The 17,933-nt window shown below is 46.3% G+C and overlaps 1 protein-coding gene, 1 long non-coding RNA gene and 3 other non-coding genes across 6 annotated transcripts in view; 1 reads left to right on the top strand and 4 right to left on the bottom strand.

Moving 5' to 3' along the window:
* CLCN2 (chloride voltage-gated channel 2) overlaps nt 1-17,933 on the bottom strand; it is an 80,098-nt gene that overhangs the window by 17,335 nt on the left and 44,830 nt on the right. For both annotated transcript variants that reach the window (XM_088132305.1, XM_088132303.1), the window contains exons 8-16: nt 12,129-12,254; nt 10,908-10,992; nt 10,700-10,801; nt 9,352-9,436; nt 7,055-7,210; nt 4,815-4,884; nt 3,380-3,490; nt 1,823-2,036; nt 616-749 (exon numbers count right to left, since the gene is read on the bottom strand). In XM_088132305.1, the coding sequence (XP_087988431.1) occupies nt 616-749; nt 1,823-2,036; nt 3,380-3,490; nt 4,815-4,884; nt 7,055-7,210; nt 9,352-9,436; nt 10,700-10,801; nt 10,908-10,992; nt 12,129-12,254 (1,083 nt within the window). The remainder of the gene's footprint in view (nt 1-615; nt 750-1,822; nt 2,037-3,379; nt 3,491-4,814; nt 4,885-7,054; nt 7,211-9,351; nt 9,437-10,699; nt 10,802-10,907; nt 10,993-12,128; nt 12,255-17,933) is intronic.
* On the top strand, nt 3,489-8,941 carry LOC148213529 (uncharacterized). Its single transcript, XR_015794451.1, has 3 exons — nt 3,489-5,437; nt 6,897-7,079; nt 8,458-8,941. It is a non-coding gene; the product is annotated as an uncharacterized LOC148213529 (long non-coding RNA).
* Nucleotides 15,616-15,734, bottom strand: LOC112542078 (5S ribosomal RNA). Its single transcript, XR_003085953.1, has one exon. It is a non-coding gene; the product is annotated as a 5S ribosomal RNA (ribosomal RNA).
* On the bottom strand, nt 16,166-16,284 carry LOC148213530 (5S ribosomal RNA). The gene has a single exon (XR_015794526.1). It is a non-coding gene; the product is annotated as a 5S ribosomal RNA (ribosomal RNA).
* On the bottom strand, nt 16,645-16,763 carry LOC112542077 (5S ribosomal RNA). The gene has a single exon (XR_003085952.1). It is a non-coding gene; the product is annotated as a 5S ribosomal RNA (ribosomal RNA).

The following is a 17,933-nucleotide window of genomic DNA, read 5'->3' on the forward strand; positions in this document are numbered from 1 at the left end:
GGAAAAGGCACTCGGCTGTATGTGGGCACCGCTTTTTATCTGCCACCTCTGTTTAAGCCTCCGAACGCTCAGGAGACGCAACTCCAGAAGCCGTCAAAATGGACGTGCTAACGCTCCAAGACGGGGCCCTTCCTCCCTCACCAGCTCTTCCTTGTAGAATTTCAACACTGGGAAGCCCAAATTTGCATGAAAAGGTCTCTGCGGGCAACTGCTTGACCCCAGACCTTTGGAATTTCAAGGGCATGGGACGGGCACGTTGGCCATGAGATTCTTGTTGCCTACTCTTGGCTCAATTCAAAGTTCATCCTTTTCTACTAAACCCTTAGGAACCAAATACACCAACTCGCTAGCTAAGTTAGGGATTTATTACTTCTTTTTCTGCTCAGGTCTTTGTTACTGTGGCTGTAGTGAAGGAACAACAGTCAGGCGTGCAAGACTCCAGCTGAGGCTGATGCCATACAGTCCAATCGTGGGTCTGTGCTGGTCAGACTAAGGCCTGGTTGTAAAGAGTAGAGTGGGGGGAGTTCATTCTTGCCTGCAAAAGGCGACTGTGAGTTCTACAGCTTCCTGAGCCCTTCCCACCTCCCCACCGGCCTGCCCATCCTTTTCTCTTACCGGCTGATTCCACCAGAGCTAGGCTTTTCATCTTGGTGCTGTGCAACACCTCCTGAAGGTCCCAGTACCTACAGTTCAGGGTGATGTAGCGCACGTCGCGCACCATGATGTCCTCAACGCGCACATTGTACTTCCTGAAAATGCAAACAAGCTGGTTGGGTTCACAAGCTTAACGTGATTATTGATTTAACCCACTGTCTGGATTTCTCCCGCGCACTGAACTGTAATGAACTAAATGGTTTTTTTTTAATTAGAATTTTTCAATACAATAAAAGTATACAGAATTAAAAGATTAAGGGAAAAAATATAGAAAATAAGAAAAAATGAAATGAAACGAAACGAAACGAAAAAAGAAAGAAAACATAGATTTAGCCTTTCCCCTCTTTGACCCTTTTTAATCCCCCAATCCATAAATCATCAATTCAGTCTTTTCTTCTTTCAACAAAAAGTCCTATAAGGCTTCCAGTCTTTTAAAAAAATCTTTATTGTTTTTTTCCCTGACCAATGAAGTAAATCGGCTGGATTCAGACAACATACTAACACTGGAAAAAGAACTTGGGTTAATGTTAACCAAGGTCGGTGTGCTGTGTGAATGCATTTGCTAGGTCTTCGTCTGATCTGGGTGTGACATTACAGGCACTTTACTGCTCTTTAAAGAAACGTTCTCCTTCCCTGGGCATATTTTAAAGGGTGAAATGGCTTGCTTCAAGCACTCATTTCTTCTGATTAAAAATATCCTAGGCTGTCTTTCCCAGGTTTTGAGGAGCGAAATGGGTGTCTTAAATTGCTGCACACCCACTTTGATCTTTCATACTTTGGCCCTCTAAAAATAGTCTCATTTGTCACCCTGCTGCACTTTGCAGAGGCAAAACTGTTAAAAAAATAAGTGTCATCCTCATCTTCAAGGAAACTGTGCACCTTGGTTCTAGGGAATCCTGCAGGGTTGTAAGGTCTGTAACAACAGCGAGGAATTGGGCAGTTGCAAATGATGGTTTCCACGAAGCTTTGGCACCAGCAATAAAGGCTAAGGTGGTAGAACACCAACATGGGTGTCCACCTAAAAGCTAATAAAGAACTCTGGATTCGAAAGAGAAATCAGACAAGAAGCTCAGAGATCCTTTGACATGATTGCTTTGCGCTCTGTATCAAGCTCCCTGCAGCATCGCAGCACTGAGGATGGATCTCGCCTGTTTCCAGGCACACTTACTCCTGATGCCCCCAACCCAACTCTGGCAAGTATGGCAGCTTCTTGATCCGGATAATGCTGTCGTAGAGGGAGGGCTGCAAGCTCTGGGCCACGGCGTTAGCCAAGATCACTGCAATCATAACTGGCAGGATGTGCGAGATCTGGCCTGTCAGCTCGAAGACGATGACCGCAGTGGAGACCGTGTGGGTGACAGCACCAGAGAGGGCAGCTGCACCTGTGGAGGGAGGGAGCCATGTCAACGAAGAGCAGGATCATTTTCTGCAGTTGGGCAGATGACATGCTGGAAGGCCAGACTGACCCAACATTTGTGGCTCAGCAGGTCCACATTGGGAGACCTTATTGAAGGTAATCTTTCAAATTGGTTGTCATACTGGGCAGACTGGGCTGACCCAACAGTTGAGCCCTTGGGACATCTAGAGAATTTATCATGAGTCGCCCAGAGTACAGGTAGTCTTTGCTTAACGATAGTAATTGGAAGTGGGTTACTAAGCGACGTGGTTGTAAAGTGTGACATCATATGACTGTGCCGACTTACAACAGCAGTTCTAGCAGTTCCGGTTATGGTTGTTAGGCGAATCCTGCATGGTTGTTAGGCACAATGTCACATGATCACTATTGGCAATCTCCTGCTGGTTTCCCCATTGACTTTGCTTGTGGGAAGCCGGCAGGGAAGATCGCAAATGGCTATCACGTGACCATGGGAAGCTGTGACCGTTGTAAGTGCGAGCCGATTGCCAAGCGCCCAGATCGCAATCATGTGCTGCAATAGCCACAACTTCGAGGACTGGTCATAAGTCTCCTCGTTCAGCGCCATTGTAACTTTGAATGGTCGCTGAATGAATGGCCATTAACCAAGGGTTACCTGTAGTTGAGAGTCAGGTGGCATACAAGTCAACTGAAGGATAAGCTAACTATATGGGCCAGGTTGGTACAAAATGTCAATTCAGAAAAAATCAAACTGAGGTTAAAATTCACTGTCGAGCCCTTAGTAGCCAAGTACAACCCACAAGCAAGGTTCACAATGAAACTCATTATTTAGGTTTATTGTCAAGAAGATAATATACAGAATCTTGGAAACTGAGGACACCTAAATTCTGATCTTTCTTTCTCTCTCTCTCTCTTGAATTTATAAGGTCACCCATCTCGCTTGCATGTGACTCTAGGTGGCATACATACCTAAACGCAAGTAACAATTACAACGTGACATCATTAAAAACAGCTAAAAACAATTAAAACATTTATTGGCGAAGTCATTGGGGTGGGGTCTCCAAAAGCTATTTGAACCTCTTTCTGCCAATTTGTGAGACTGAAGGGCTAAGGGTCCTTTTCCCCTGTGAGACTGACATTGAAACACCCCTCTGCTTGTTATAATTTACGTTCTGAGATACTCCTCTTTCTTTAGTAGCCCCAGAGATACCTCCACCAACCAAACTATTGTGTGAACGCAACTGCTAATTCTTTAACTGAGTTGGTGAAGCACGTGTCTCTGTGATTGTGCTGACGGAGCCAATCCTCCTGAAATCTTCTGGAAATAAAAGGAGAAAAGTTGCCTCTTACCCACCACTGCGTAACCTCCTGGCACAATGCGGTAGATGTTGCTGTCGGTGTGAATGCCATCTGGGAACCACGCTGCCATGCTCTCTCCCATCAGCCTCCCAAAAGCTGCGCCTATGCCGAGAGAGGGAAAGTCAGAGCTGTGGGAGAGGAGCCGATAGATAGATGAGGGCTTTTCTCTGCTCTTCAGATGAATCAATTTTCTGGGTCTGCAGGGCCCAAAGGAAACCCACTGGCTGGCTTCCCACAAGACAAATCCCCTCCCCACCCTCCAACAAACCACCTTCAACACTCACCACCTTGAACATGAAATCAAAAGGAGTCCAAGTAGCACGTTTTCTGACTAACAACTTATATTAAAAGACGCATCTAATGAATGCGTACCCCACTTCATCAAATGCCTTTGAATAAAATGTATTAGCCAGGATAGGTTTGACCAGACTCCTCCTGGTTTTCTGCTCTCATAGACTAACACAGCTGTCTTCCTACAACATCTTGAACCTGTTGTACAAATACAGCTGTTGGGACTTTAGGAGAGCTGGTCTGAGTTGATGTGTAACCCCATCCTATCACCCAAGTGGCATCAAAGAAGCCTGCCTCTTTCTGCTGAAAGGCTTTGTGATGTACTCTCTTCTATTGAGACTTTGTGCCAGATGTCCATCTCAGCCTTTGGAGTGCAGACACCCCGGCCCCAAATCGCCCCAGAGCTTTGAAATCTGGGACCCTTAAAATTAAAAAAAACAATCATAGCATTGGGGTGGTGGTGATAATGAATCTAAAATCCGTACGTGAGAACCTCTGGGCTTCTTAAAAATGTTACTGCAGATTGCAGAGGGAGAGGGAGCCAGTTTTTAGGCAGAAAAAAAAAAAGAACAGAGTGCCAGGGCATCTTAAACCCTAACAAATTCATAGCTAAGATACCAAAACAAGCATTTTTCTCACCCGGGGTGACCTCCAGAGGACTCAAAACCCTACAGAAAGCAAAAAGAGCAATGAACGTGGGGCTCTGATTCCCACGGCAGCAGAAATGACCCACCGATGCCTAATAAGATGACAGCGTGGGCCTAAGTTCCCTTCAGCAGTCCTGCTGGCCCCTGACCAGGTGAGTTTCTTCTTAATCAGTCATTAGCAAAGCTGCGCTGAGTGTCAGATTTGATTTTGAAAAGATGCTCTGGAGCATGTAAAGGCGCAAGTGTAGTAGCATTGCAAAAAGGCGCTTCAGCGCATGCGGGAACATCAACCATGCGGTTCATGCTCCTGCACACACTGAAATACCTTTTTGGAATCAGGACAAAGCCTTGCATACGTTTTGCTGGAAGGGACACTGCATTTCCCTGGGAAATGTAAGGCTCTGATGCAAGGCAATATCAAGAAAAGATGCAGCGTCACGGTGTGTGGCAAAGAATGAGGGAGGAAAAGGCACAGGGACTCAGCTCACCGATGACAAAGACTGGCATGAATGCCCCGCAAGGCACTGGGATGGTGGTAGCCAAAGCTGACATCCAGAACTGAAGGAAGACAGAAAGACAAATGTTGATTAGCGGGAGGGGTGTGGTCTTCTATGGTGGCTTCCTGGGTTTGGGGTCTTCCAGGTGGTTTAGACTACGATTCCCATCACTCCCAGCCAGCAGATCTGTTGGTCGCATGGGTTACAGGGCTGGGGCTGATGCAGATGTTGTCTTATGTATCTGGAAGGCACTGAGTTCCAGAAGGCTGGAAATGGGAAGCCAGGATAGAAAAGGGACTCCAACTGGGGATGGGAAAGCAACTAGATAGAGCCCAGAGTCGCTCTACGGTGAGGTGGGCGGTGACAAATTTGAAATATAAAAGAAGTAAATAAATAGAAATAGTTGGTCTGTAACAGCACTGCCAGCTTGAAAGGAACTGAAATAATCTAGGATTTTTTTTTTCTTGTCTACCTGAACTACTGGAACTGGTATTTATGGAACTGTGATTAACGAACATTATCAAGTCGCTACATTAACATACATCCAAGATGCATAGAGAAAAGAAGAGATATAGAAAATACCAAAAAAAATCTACTAAAATGTACACAGACAGGTAATGTACACATACAAATTTACCATATAGGTAAAGTATTACAGTACGATATTATAGTCCAGTGTTTCTCAACCTCAGCAACTAAGATGGGTGGACTTCAACTCCCAGAATTCTCCCAGCCAGCATGGCTGGCTGGGGGAATTCTGGGAGTTGAAGTCCACCCATCTTAAAGTTGCTGAGGTTGAGGAACACTGTTATAGTCTATTGCTATTGAGGTAAACCATAAGATCCATCCAAATCTGATACAGTTGTGGTTCTTCCTTCTAATGTCTCATTATTTTAACTTTGTCATGGTTTTTTCTAATGTAGCAATTGAAGAAGCCTTGTTAATCCACATCCCAATTGTTAAATTATCTAGGATTAACTGAAGGGCTGTTGTCTTTACTTTCATTCTGCTTGTCTTCTAACTGTCCAATCTGACTGAAATACTGATTTTAATTAATCAATCTCCTTCCTTCCCTCCCTCCAGATACTTTTATGTCTTCTTCGATCATTACAGCTTCTTATTCCAGGTTCTTTTTCTTACTGATGTGCTACTCATAAGACTGTTTACAAGGGAGAGGATGTTTTCCCTGTCTCCCCCCCCCCCCAAATCACCCTGTATCTATAAAGATACATCATATTGAAAAAGCAAAATAAACTCCCCTTCTCTTTGATGTTTAATTTCCAACTACACCATTGGGGTCTTCCTCTGTCATTTTGGAAGGCCCTTCCCTGAATCTCTGAAATGGTATAGATCCAGGCCTAGTCTCTCTGTTAGGTTGGCATGTCTCTTATCTGAGCTATTTTTGCAGATAAATGAGAGGGCTCAGAGTTCCCAGGACTGAGGTTATTTCAAGCTATGTGAGAATTGCATATCTGAATATTCACTCATGATGAAAGCTTGCCCAGGCCCTAGAAAACTAGCTAATCAAGAAGAAAAGTCTAATCTAGTTTCCCCAAGTCAGAGAAAAAGGATTTGCCAACTTGCTTCATCTGGTTACTGAATTAGACCATTTTTGGGGGTTGCGCAATGCCCTGAACCACAACCTCATCGAACAGATAGGGTCTGCACACAATAAGCTGTCATAAAAATACTAATGAAGGTTAATTGTCAACAAGCTTAGCATGATGTGCAATTTCATCTATTGGACCACGGTTTCTCAACCTCAGCAACTTTAAGATGCGTGGACTTCAACTCCCAGAATTCCCCAGCCAGAATTCTGGGAGTTGAAGTCCACGCATCTTAAAGTTGCTGAGGTTGAGAAACCCTGTGTTAGACCTTCTGCTTAAGCTTGTTACATAAATACAGCCATCATCATGTTTGTTGAGAAAACAGCTAGGAACTCAATCTTCTCCTTTCTGGCACCCCATGTATAATGCTAGAACCTTGATATCTTGCAGTTGATGAACAAAACCAGAGCTGTTTTAAGACACAATTGAGTTGATTCCATCCTTTTCTTAATTTTTTCTAACACAGCAGGAAGTAGTTTGAGGTACCACCTTCCAGACTCAGGGCAGGACAATCACTCCCCTTATCCAGTGCCAACTGATTTTGGAAAGAGACACTCATGTTTCCAGAGGCCACCAGGGGAGACATCCCAGGGCTGTCCAGAGCTGTCCAAAGCTATGACTCACCTTCATGAGGATGAAAACCACCAAGGTGACAAAGACATTGGCACGGGGGTGCTTCCAGGCTTCAGAAACACCGCCAAACTCAAATTCTTCAGCCAAGCCCTGCTTTGCCCACGTGCGGTTGTCAAACAAGGTGACCAGAGTCTCTTTCTGGGTGAGCTGAAAGAGCAAAGGCAGAAAGTTAGGGGGTGTGAATGGCACCGTCACTTCTGGAAGCTTTGTGCTGATTTCTCCTGGGCCCTACAGTTAAAGCAGCACAGAGCTTTGGGTTCAGTTTCCAAAAGATTACTGCAAACATCACACTTCTCCACAACAGCTTCAAGCAGATGTGCCTTCTCCGGGAATCGCACAGAAGAGTTTGGGAAAGATACAGCTGCTTTACGTTAATGCAGCCTTGTATTTCAAAGCTCAGCTTGGAGCCTGAATCCAAAGCACCATGCAGCCCTGAAATCCACAGCTCTGTTCACACAACACGTGTAACTGGGCGAGTTAAAGACTTACTGGTATTTAATCTCATGAAGCTTGGCTTGTTGTAACTGTAGTTAAATTGTTATTGCTTAAGGCAGTGTTTCTCAACCTTGGCAGCTTGGGAGTTGAAGTCCACACCCCTTAAAGCTGCCAAGGTTGAGAAACACTGACTTAGGTTATCGTACAAACCCAGCCAGTTAGAATGATCAAATGTATTCTGCAGATTCAGAAAACAAGTTAGCTCAGCAACCATGTTAAGCAAGTCGTGTGGATGCAGACCCATGTATATCTGCTTGTGCTTTAAAATTAGCATCTTGAGTTTTCTCCTCTGACCCTTTAGGGAATAGTTAATGACAGCTTCTAACTGTATTTTCTGGAATGCCTTCCCATCAGTGTTGGCTTTCACAAATATGATAATGTTCCTTTTTTAAAAAAAGTCTGATCTGCACTGGGTCATTATCTGGCTGTTCCTTAGGAACAATTTTATCCGCCACTATTAACTGCATGCTCTTTTTTTACTGCTAGGTTAGTGTGGAGTTTTAGTGCTGTATTATGATGATCCCCTTTCTGGCACCCTAAGATTAACAGAGGTGCATTTAGAAAATGACAGGGTCTGGCTGGTCTTGCCTGGTTGGGCCCAGAAGCTAAACAGGGTCAGGCCTGGTTAAGATTTGGTTGGGATCCCCAGGACCATAGCCTGGGAAATCAAACAACAACCTGGACAAAATGACAAGAAAATTCTGCATCTGCTGTGAGTCACACTTGACTTGAGGGTGTCTTTATTTTCATCTACCACATCTGGACAGCAAGTACATTACAGGTAGTCCTTGTTTAGCAACCACAATTGGGACCAGCAACTCGGTCATTAAGCGAGGTGGTCGCTAAGGGAAACTGAAACTGTGCTTATGATCTGACTTCAGCTTTCCTTTGTTTTACAGACCTGTGAAGGTTGTAAATGCGAGGACTGGTCACAAAGTTAGTTTTTCATCACTGTTGTAACTGCAAACTATTGCTAAACAAGGCAGCTGCTAAATGAGGACCACCTTTATACTACAGTGGAGGAATGAATGGTGAAGATGATAGAACTTGCTGAGATGGCCAAATTCACAGCTTTGATCAGAGAAAAGACATTATCTAAATTTAATGACTGGAAACCCCTTATAGACTTTTTGTGTGAAACAGAAAAAATGAAATTATGATATGTGGTTTTGATGATTAGAAAAAAATAGATTGTAGAAAAAATGTAAGTTATGCTGTAACCATAGAGTAAGAGGTTAATTTACATCCATACCTAATAATTGCCGTAAAGAACATTGGAAGCTACTTCTTTATATTTTCTTTTTTTTTCTTGCACTTTTGGCTTTGTGTTTTTTTTCTTTCTCTCCTTCTTCTTTTTCTTTATTCTAAATATTAGTTTCTGTTAGTTTCTATCTTTCTTTTTAAAAATTTAATAAAGTTATATTTTTAAAAAAGGACTGCCTGTACACTGGTTTGCTAAAACCCACTTTGAAAAGACAGACTTCCTAAAAGGTAGGCCAGAAACCCAAGTCCTGATACTGGGAACCTCTTCAGCTTCATTATATTCATGGTCCAACGCCACTGGGAAGTCTTGTAAAGCAGATTTTTAGGCAACAGCCCTCCCTCCCCCCTGCCTCCTCAGTTGTCTGTCCTGGCAGTTGACCTTCAGATACACTGCCTATACATATGGAGGCTCTATCCTGTAGGAGAAACGGAAGCCCTGGAATTAGCAAAACGTGGAAGAACTAAGGAGAAGAGGAACAGTCATTGCATCGAGCCTGATGAGAAAGCCTACCTCGGGGCTCAAAAGTTACCTGGCCTGCCATGAATTGCCCAAAACCAGGCGGGAAAGTCAGCGTTGCTATGAGGAATGTGACAAGAGCAGGAAAAAGCAGGCGCCTATGAAGAGCAAAAAAAAACAGCCTGAGGTCACATGACAGCATATCACAACTTCGCTTCCTGCTTCCTCGCCCCCTAATCCTGGTGCCCTCCAGAGGCTCTGGGTGTCCACTTAGAGGTGATGGAGGGACGTCCTTGGCCAGAGGTGGTGGGCAACTGTGGCTGTGCTCCCCTTTGCAGCTCTTCTGGCTTAGTTTCACACCCTTTTCATGATGGGACCAGGCCAAAACTGTAGTTTCAGCCCTAAAATAGGCGTTGCAGACTTTTTAAAAAACCAATTAATAAAAGTAGACCCTCACCCACTTGTGGGGAGTGATGCCTCCCTCTTGTGGGTGTCTTCCCCCAGTGTTAAATGCAACGCTTGGCCACCAAAAGCCGCTCCCTCCTTGCCCTGGGCTTGGGGCCAGGGTAAGACCTTTTAGGGCTAGACCTTTAAGCTCCTCCAGGGATCCAGAAAGGGGAGGCCCTGGGAGGTGCACGTAATGGTCTGTGGGAATGGCCCTGGGAGACGGGGCCAAGGGACGCAGCTGAGGGAACGGTCAGAGAAAAGGTGGCTGAGCCCACAGCAGGAGTGTGGGCGGGGCAAGAGGCTCAGAAGGGACCCTCCCTAGTTTCTTGGGCTGTAAAGGGGACGGGGGAACAGATATACTTTCAGCCTTGTGAGGTAGATCAGACAGGAAACACGGCCAGATGAGCTGATTCTACTTTATTGTAAGGTTACATTAACAGAATCTTGCAAGTCTAAAAGTACAGTCTTCCCCCATCTCCTTTACAGCTGAAGAAAGGAGGGAGGGTCTCTTCTCTTCTGAGCCTCTTGCCCTGCCCACATTCCTGCTGCGGGCTCGGCCGCCTCTTATCTGACCATTCCCTCAGCTGCATCTCTTGGCCCTGTCCCCCAAGGCCATTCCCACGTACCATGACAGGCACTAAACCTAAGAAGAGAAAAACTGCTGTGGAGCTCCAAACCTCTGCTCGGAGCACCCTCGCAGCCCACCTTGGCCCCCCAGCCCAGCCCAGCCCAGCCCAGCCCAGCCCAGCCCAGCCCAGCCCAGCCCATCTGCCCCACCCAGGCTGCCCACCCCCTCCCTCCCCCTTCAGAGCTCCCCCCCACTGCTTCGGTCTCCCTTTGCCTCCCCCTTTTCCAGCACCAACCTGATTTCTTCCTGCAGCCCATTTAGCTAAGCTACCCTCTAACACCAACGCCCCTCTGAGTTCAGGACGAGACCCACGCTGGCCCCGAACCTGGGTCTTTGCACGCCTTACTTTTTCATCAGAAAGCGGTTGATGGTCTTTTGTTTACGCATGAATTGGACAATCTTGCGGTTGAAGTAGACAAAGAGGGCTCCTCCGAAGCCACTGGCAATCCTAAACGGGGAGAAAGGAGGTTAGCGGGGAGCAGAGAAGGCTGTGTCGGAAGAGGGGCTCCCCACCCAGAAGCTGGGGAGGCCCCAGGAAAGCAAGCGAGGCTCACCCGATCACTGCAAAAGCCGGCAGCTCCTGCAAATCGAAGGGGAAGTCCAGCCGGAAGCGGGTTTTGAAAAGGGCCGTGATGGTTTCTGAGGGAAAGTGAGAAATGCCAAGAGCCACAGTTCAGATAAAGTGTGGGCAGATCTAGGCACCATGAATATCAGGCAAAATGCCTCCTGCTGGATGCCCCTACACATAAATATTTAGGCCTTACACCAGTGTTTTTCCAACTTGGCACCTTCAAGATGGGTGGACTTCAATTCCCAGAATTCCCCAGCCAGCATGCTGGCTGGGGAATTCTGGGAGTTGAAGTCCACCCATCTTGAAGGTGCCAAGCTTGAAGAACACTGCCTTAGACTTCCTCAACCCTGACTACTAAAGACCTTGTTCCTGATCTAGAAACTAGGAACCATGCCTGGCTCCATACAAGACGCTTAACTAATTTAAAATGAGGTTTTGCTGTCCGTAGTTGAGTGTGTGAAGGGCCTCCGGGCATTGCCTTAATAGATGGTGGGAATGGGGCCATCACTTAAGCTACAATGTGCTTATCTCTTTGGACGTCGCCTGTAATGCGTACACGGTGGTGCGGTTCTCTTAGCACAGGTTTGGGGTTTAGAAGGTGGTGGGAACCAACCCCATGTGTAGTTTACAAGTCTGTGTCCACAAGTCTGGGCAGCCAGGACTTAGTTGCTTTCTACTGGATAATTCCTCCAAGTTTAAACCAAAATACTTCCAAAGGCTACCGTTAATTCACCCCCATGTCTTTGGCATCGTAAGAATCATGACACCTTTTCTGAAAACGTGCATACGGGATGCTCATTACTTTGAGAAAGTAGTTTTTTGCAGACAGCTGTTCCGAACTTGCTGAGAAGACTCAAAGTTGAGTCTTCCTTTCTCTGAGTCATCTGTTCCATCCATGTCACTGATTAGAATTAAAGGTAAGCTCTAAAGAGGCTCCTCCCCACTGATTTCTGAGCCACTCTGACTGGGGAATTTTATGACGAATCGTAAGCTATCCTGACTTTAGGAAGATAGGCCAAATATTACAAATTTGGAGGAGAAAATGATGACCTACTCCCCTGCCTTACCTCTGGGCTCTGGTTTCAGAGTTCCGCCCAAAACACGCAAGGCCCCTTATCTCATTGTTTGGCCCTTGGTATCAGGACACCGCGGGGACTCCCGATACCACTTAATCGACTCCTGAAGGAAGAAACCAGAATTGTACCTTCATCTTTGTTCCACACTGCAAGGACCCGGAAGATGAAGGCGCTGAAGGTGGCCGCGAAGAAGCCGCGCCAATAGTTGCGGACAGCAAAGAACGTCGAAGTGACTTCGATGCTGAAGAGGACGCCTAAGGGGGCAGAGGAGAAGGAAGAGCTGGAAACCACCGAAGGGGTCTGAGCTCAGCCCCATTTATCCAGGTCCCATGTTCTGTGGGCCAAACATTGTCTCTCCCACCGCTGCTCCTCCTCCCTCACTTTTCAAGAATGCAGCCTCTGTTTCCAATATCGTCTTGAAAAAAACGCCATTAGCCAGGATGGGCGGGACTAGAGATACCAGCCACAGATCTCAATCATTATGAGATTGGAGGCTGGAGCCCTCAATGGCTTCATCTCCCCTCTCTGAGAAGGAAGGACGCACAAAGGAACAACAACCACAACGAAAAAGATTAGAATGAGGCAGCACTAAAAATGCAGAGAGCTGAGCTTTAAGGAAATCGTTTTTAAGCACCCTCCCTCTCTTTCGAGGTCCTCATTGGGCCAAAGACTACTGGAGTGTTTGATGCTGTCAACCAACTGTAATATTTGCAAAGAAACATAAATATCAAAAGAAGGAAGGAAGACTTTCCCTCATTCATTCTAAAGCGCTCCTCGTCTGAGAGAGCACCACCGGCAGAAGGACATATCTAAATTTGTAAGGCCAGGGAAAACACCACATGTTAAATACAAGGTGTTACAAGATGCAAAGGAAAGAGGAGGATTGGGTTTACCTGGTTTCAAATTGTATTTTGCAGCTTGCTGTTTGGATTGGATGAAAGAGTGGGTGTTGCTGAGAAATAGAAGGCTTTTGGAGTTCGAAGGACGCGACCGGAGATTTGGGTGGCACGGATATTTGTGGCACAACAAAGCCAAGGTTAATGTGGATTTTAAATATCATTATGTTAGACATGCCATACTGAGAATACGGAATAGATACAAACCCAGGTTGTGCCCGAAAACACCTTTGTGGCTCTCAGCACAAGAAGCATTTTATAGAAGAGAAACGACAGGCAAACACAAATGGATAACTTATCATGAGATACTAGAATTTTGTCAAGGGGAATGTAAAATAAAATCAAAAGAACTGGGCGCAGAGTGGTATAGTTGTCCATGGTTCTCTTATTTACAATTATTAGAAAGACTTAAAGTAGACAAAAGAATGTAAGATTTTGAACACTGTAAGACTGAATTTGAAACAGAACCGTGTACCAATGATGAATATGTAATTGCTAAAATGGATAAACTCGTATTGAAATATGAAACAGAAGAAGTGAAAGAATGTATGATAAAATGGGCTAAAAAGTTTGGTTATAATATACAAATGAAACAATGGGAAAACATGTGATCGAAAGGACTGAAACTTACATTATGTTATAACCTTAAAGAGAATTTCTATAAAAGGATGTATCGTTGGTATATGTCACCAGAGAAACTGTCTAGAACGTACAAAGGTACTTCAAATTTATGTTGGTAATGTTAACGTGAAGGGACATTTTATCATCTCTGGCGGATGTGTAAAATAGCCAGGAAATTATGGATATAAATGCATACACTAATGCAGAAGATTTGAAAGTAAAATTGAAACCAGAGACTTTTCTTTTGGGATTGATGGACAAACGGGTGGAAAAAGGTCATGGAACTTTGTTTTTATATACAGCAACTGCAGCAAGATTGTTATATGCATAAAATGGAAAGATTCAACATTGCTCACAATGGAAGAATGGTTGGGAGGAGGATGCAGAGATGGCTAAATTGACTTCCTTAATTAGAGAAAAGACATTATCTACGTTCATTGCTGACTAGAAGCCCCTTATGGACTTTTTGCATGAAACAGAAAAAAATGACCTTGTGACTTGCGGTGTTGATGATGAGAAAAAAAGAGAGTTTGTCTTTGTAACCATAGAGTAAGAGGCAATTTTGTATTTGTAATTATTCTTGCTGTAAAGGAAGCCAGAAGCAACTTCTATTTCTTTCTATTTTTTCTTTTTGCACTTTTGATTGCTTCTTTGTTCTTCTCCTTCTTTCTCTTTTCCTTTGTATTCGTTCTTGTTAGTTTTTATCTTCTGTTTAAAACCCTTGATAAAAATTATATACAATATATAAAAAAAAGATGTAGTGTCCCAGATCAGTGTTTTTCAACCTAGGCAACTTTAAGATGGGTGGACTTCAACTCCCAGAATTCCCCAGCCAGCCTTGCTGGCTGGGGAATTCTGGGAGTCAAAGTCCACCCATCTTAAAGTTGCCTAGGTTGAAAAACATTGGTCCAGACAGTGTGTGTGTGTGTGTGTGAGAACAAAGCAGCCTTTTCAGGCTGCTGAGGAACTCACACTCCATCTATATAACTAGCATTAATGGCTTATTTCGATAAAACGTCATTTATGTACCGACAGCCTTGAAACCCAGCAAAGAGCCTGAACTCTTCCACTTTCTCTTTCCTGGAGGCAGAGAGGAAAAGTTTCCAGGCCCCTTGCCTGAAATTATAGCAAGTCAAAGGCAGATATAAATATATTACAGAAAGTGGCTATTATTTAAAATAGCTTTGTTCCGCTGGGTGTCTCGCCGGCAAGGGGGCTCTGCCTCCCTCCCATCGCAGCCGCTTCATGCTTGAGCTGCAGATCTAAATATTATGACAATGCCCAGGCGCACGCAATGTTTTGAGCGTCCTTAACCAAGACATTATTTTCTCACGACTTAATGGGGGCAAGGAAATTATTTCTTGGCAACGTTCGCGCTGCCTGGAATCAAAACCCACGGAGTCACTCTGCCACGGTTATCAATGAGCGCCATTGATGCACGGGGATGGATTTGAAAGAGTAAAGCGGTCCATTCCTCCAGAAAGAAATTTGTCTCGGGCGCCGCATGTCCTGACGGATCTCCTGGCTCTGCTTTGGTTAGCCAGCATGAAAAGTCAGCAGAAATAGCCCTTCCTGCCCCAAAGCTTCCTCTGCCCTCTGTAAGCCTTTTCCAACCTTTTTTTTCCCCAATCCAATGCTAATTTTACATAATAGTTTACTAGTTTTTGGAAGCGAGCACGCTATTTTGCAGAAGCGCCGTTAGCTTCATAAAGTTATTATCTTCCCTGGAATTGGGGATTCCCCCGTACACTTCTTTTCATTATATTTATTATAGGCATTTTTTGAATCCTTGTCCCACAATATTCCTATTTATTCTCATGCTCCGCCACAACTGTTTCTCAAAAATAAATGTGCCACAGCAGTGATTAAAATGTTGGTTTAAGCCAGAGTGGCCCATGTTCAAATCCCCATTCAATCATTAATTGTTCAAGGGGTGCATTCACATAAGATGGTGAATGTGGTTACAGGATTAACCCATACGCGATGCACCAGCCACTGAACCACCAAAGCAAAGCACCTACACGGTAAGGCCCAAACACATTCTGACATACAGAGAAAAGAAAACATGAATCAGCCTTAGCTAGTTATATACAGCAAAAGCCTACAGCACCCGGTATTCCCAGGCGGTCTCCCATCCAAGTACTAACCAGGCCTGACGCTGCTTAGCTTCCGAGATCAGACGGAATCGGGCGCTTTCAGGGTAGTATGGCAGTAGACAATACGCAGGTTCTTTGCCGCTGCTTTTAAGATGGCTGTCGGCGCCCGCCCGCTCAGCCTACACCTCATCTACAAGCAGGACTACAACCCAAACCATCATCCCCAGCCACTAGGTCTAACATGCCTTCTCTTGCTGCTGCTCCTGCTGCCATTTCCTTTGCCTCTCTGAACGGCTCTCACACTCAGCCCTGCAGAGCCAGGCCGCCACTCCGGCCACGGGGGCGCAAAAGCCTGGCCCCCGAGCCTTGTCCAGCGGGCTGGAGGGCAGGGCGGGGCGGGGCGGGGGGGGGAGGCAATCCTGCATTCCCTGCGCTGGGCTGCGATTTGCAGCGAAAGTCAAGGCGCAGCTCCATCGGTGGGGGTCTGTGGAGAAGGGGGATCCGAGCGAGAGGGAGACGCCGAGGGCCGGCTGGACGGGGTAAGGGGGCAAAAGCCTACAGCACCCGGTATTCCCAGGCGGTCTCCCATCCAAGTACTGACCAGGCCTGACCCTGCTTAGCTTCCGAGATCAGACGAGATCGGGCGCTTTCAGGGTAGTATGGCCGTAGACGGCACATAACCTGCTTGCTGCTGCTTTTAAGCCAGCTGTCGACGCCCACCTGCTCAACCTCCAGATCAGCCATGCACAACACTCCTACCCAGACCTTCGTCCCCCGCCACCAGGCCCCCCTATTCCCCTTGCTGCTGCCGCTGCCCTGCAAAGCCCAACCTCCGAGTCCAATCCAACAGGCCGGGAGTGGGAAACGCAGCCCAGGCAGCCAAAACCACGGCGCGGCTCTGACGGGGGGGGGGGGAGCGGGAGGAAGGGCGGCGCTGAGCCAGACGGGGACGCAGACGCGGAGGGCCGGCTGGCCGGGGGGGCGGGAGGGAGAGCAAGGGCGCAGAAGGCAAAAAAAAAAAAAAAGGCAAAAGCCTACAGCACCCGGTATTCCCAGGCGGTCTCCCATCCAAGTACTAACCAGGCCTGACCCTGCTTAGCTTCCGAGATCGGACGAGATCGGGCGCTTTCAGGGTAGTGTGGCCGTAGACAGTACACAGGTTCTTTGCCGCTGCTTTTAAGATGGCTGTCGGCTTAAACTAACACACCAAAAAGATCCTCAGTTGCTTTCACCTCCCCATTCCCCATTTTAGAGTTGCATGGCCTGAACTCACAAGTTTTGTGAAAACCTGCACAAAACAGATGGAGCTAATGAGGGAACCGAGTTAAAATAAAAGTGGGTATGGAGAAGATGTGCTGCATGATGTGTTAATTTGCCTCTGGGTGCAAACTTCCAAGTGCTACAATCACCAGCTTTCTCTTGGAAGGGCATTGCTTTAGGGAAGCCCTTTCATGGAGTTGCAGAATTCCAAAACCTGAACGGGACCGTGGCTCGAGACCTGCCAGGCTGGACATGAGCTTGGCCACCCACTTCATTGCTGGCACGCAGCCTTTGGAGGGTGGTGGCGTGCTTTTTATTTATATAAAGACAGGTGCATCGACGAAGAAGTCAGGTTGCGCAGGAAGATGCGCCTGGATCGGGACAAGAAGAAAGGAAGATGTGCAAGATTTTGGCTGAAGGTGGAGGTGGCATCTCCCCGGGCTTATGCACCACCCTAGTCCTGCCTCAACCGCCTAAGGAGATCCAGAAATGCTTGAGATCAACTAAGGGTTGCATTCTCCTAGCGGGGAGCTGGGCCATTGCTCCTTCCCCTTCCCACGCTGGACCAAGGGCCAAAGGAGAAGTTGTCTTCTTTTCAGCCAGGGTTGGCAGCTCTTCCAAATGGCAATCCACCTGGGTTGAGCCAAGGAGAGGCTGCTTCTGAACACAGGCAGAGTGCCTTTCCCCCGACCCACCTTTAGCCAGTTCCTAAGAATCGAGCAGCGAGCAAGCGCTCAGACGCAGGACTTTGGAAATTCACATCAGCAAAGTTGCGTCCGACAAGAGGAGCAAAAATCTTGGGCCCTGGAAGCCGTGAAAGATGGTTTCCCTCACGGATAGGCTGGGAATGCCGGTTCTGAATGCAGTCCCCAAGCGTTCCCACCAAATTATGAAATACGAGAGTGCAGGGGAATCACGTTAGCTAGACTATGCTTGATTTTGATTACATGTACGTGTCAATGAAATGAAAAATCCATGTAGTTTTTATCCTGGCCCCAGCTGCTACAATTCTGGACCATACCCCCTTATCTGGCACTCCCACGTCAAGTGTGCGCTTAGT

The sequence above is a fragment of the Python bivittatus genome, unplaced genomic scaffold (assembly GCF_059951505.1).
Source record: "Python bivittatus isolate LINGU-HERP-01145 unplaced genomic scaffold, Pbiv_v1 ctg000980_np1212, whole genome shotgun sequence".
NCBI lineage: Eukaryota > Metazoa > Chordata > Lepidosauria > Squamata > Pythonidae > Python > Python bivittatus.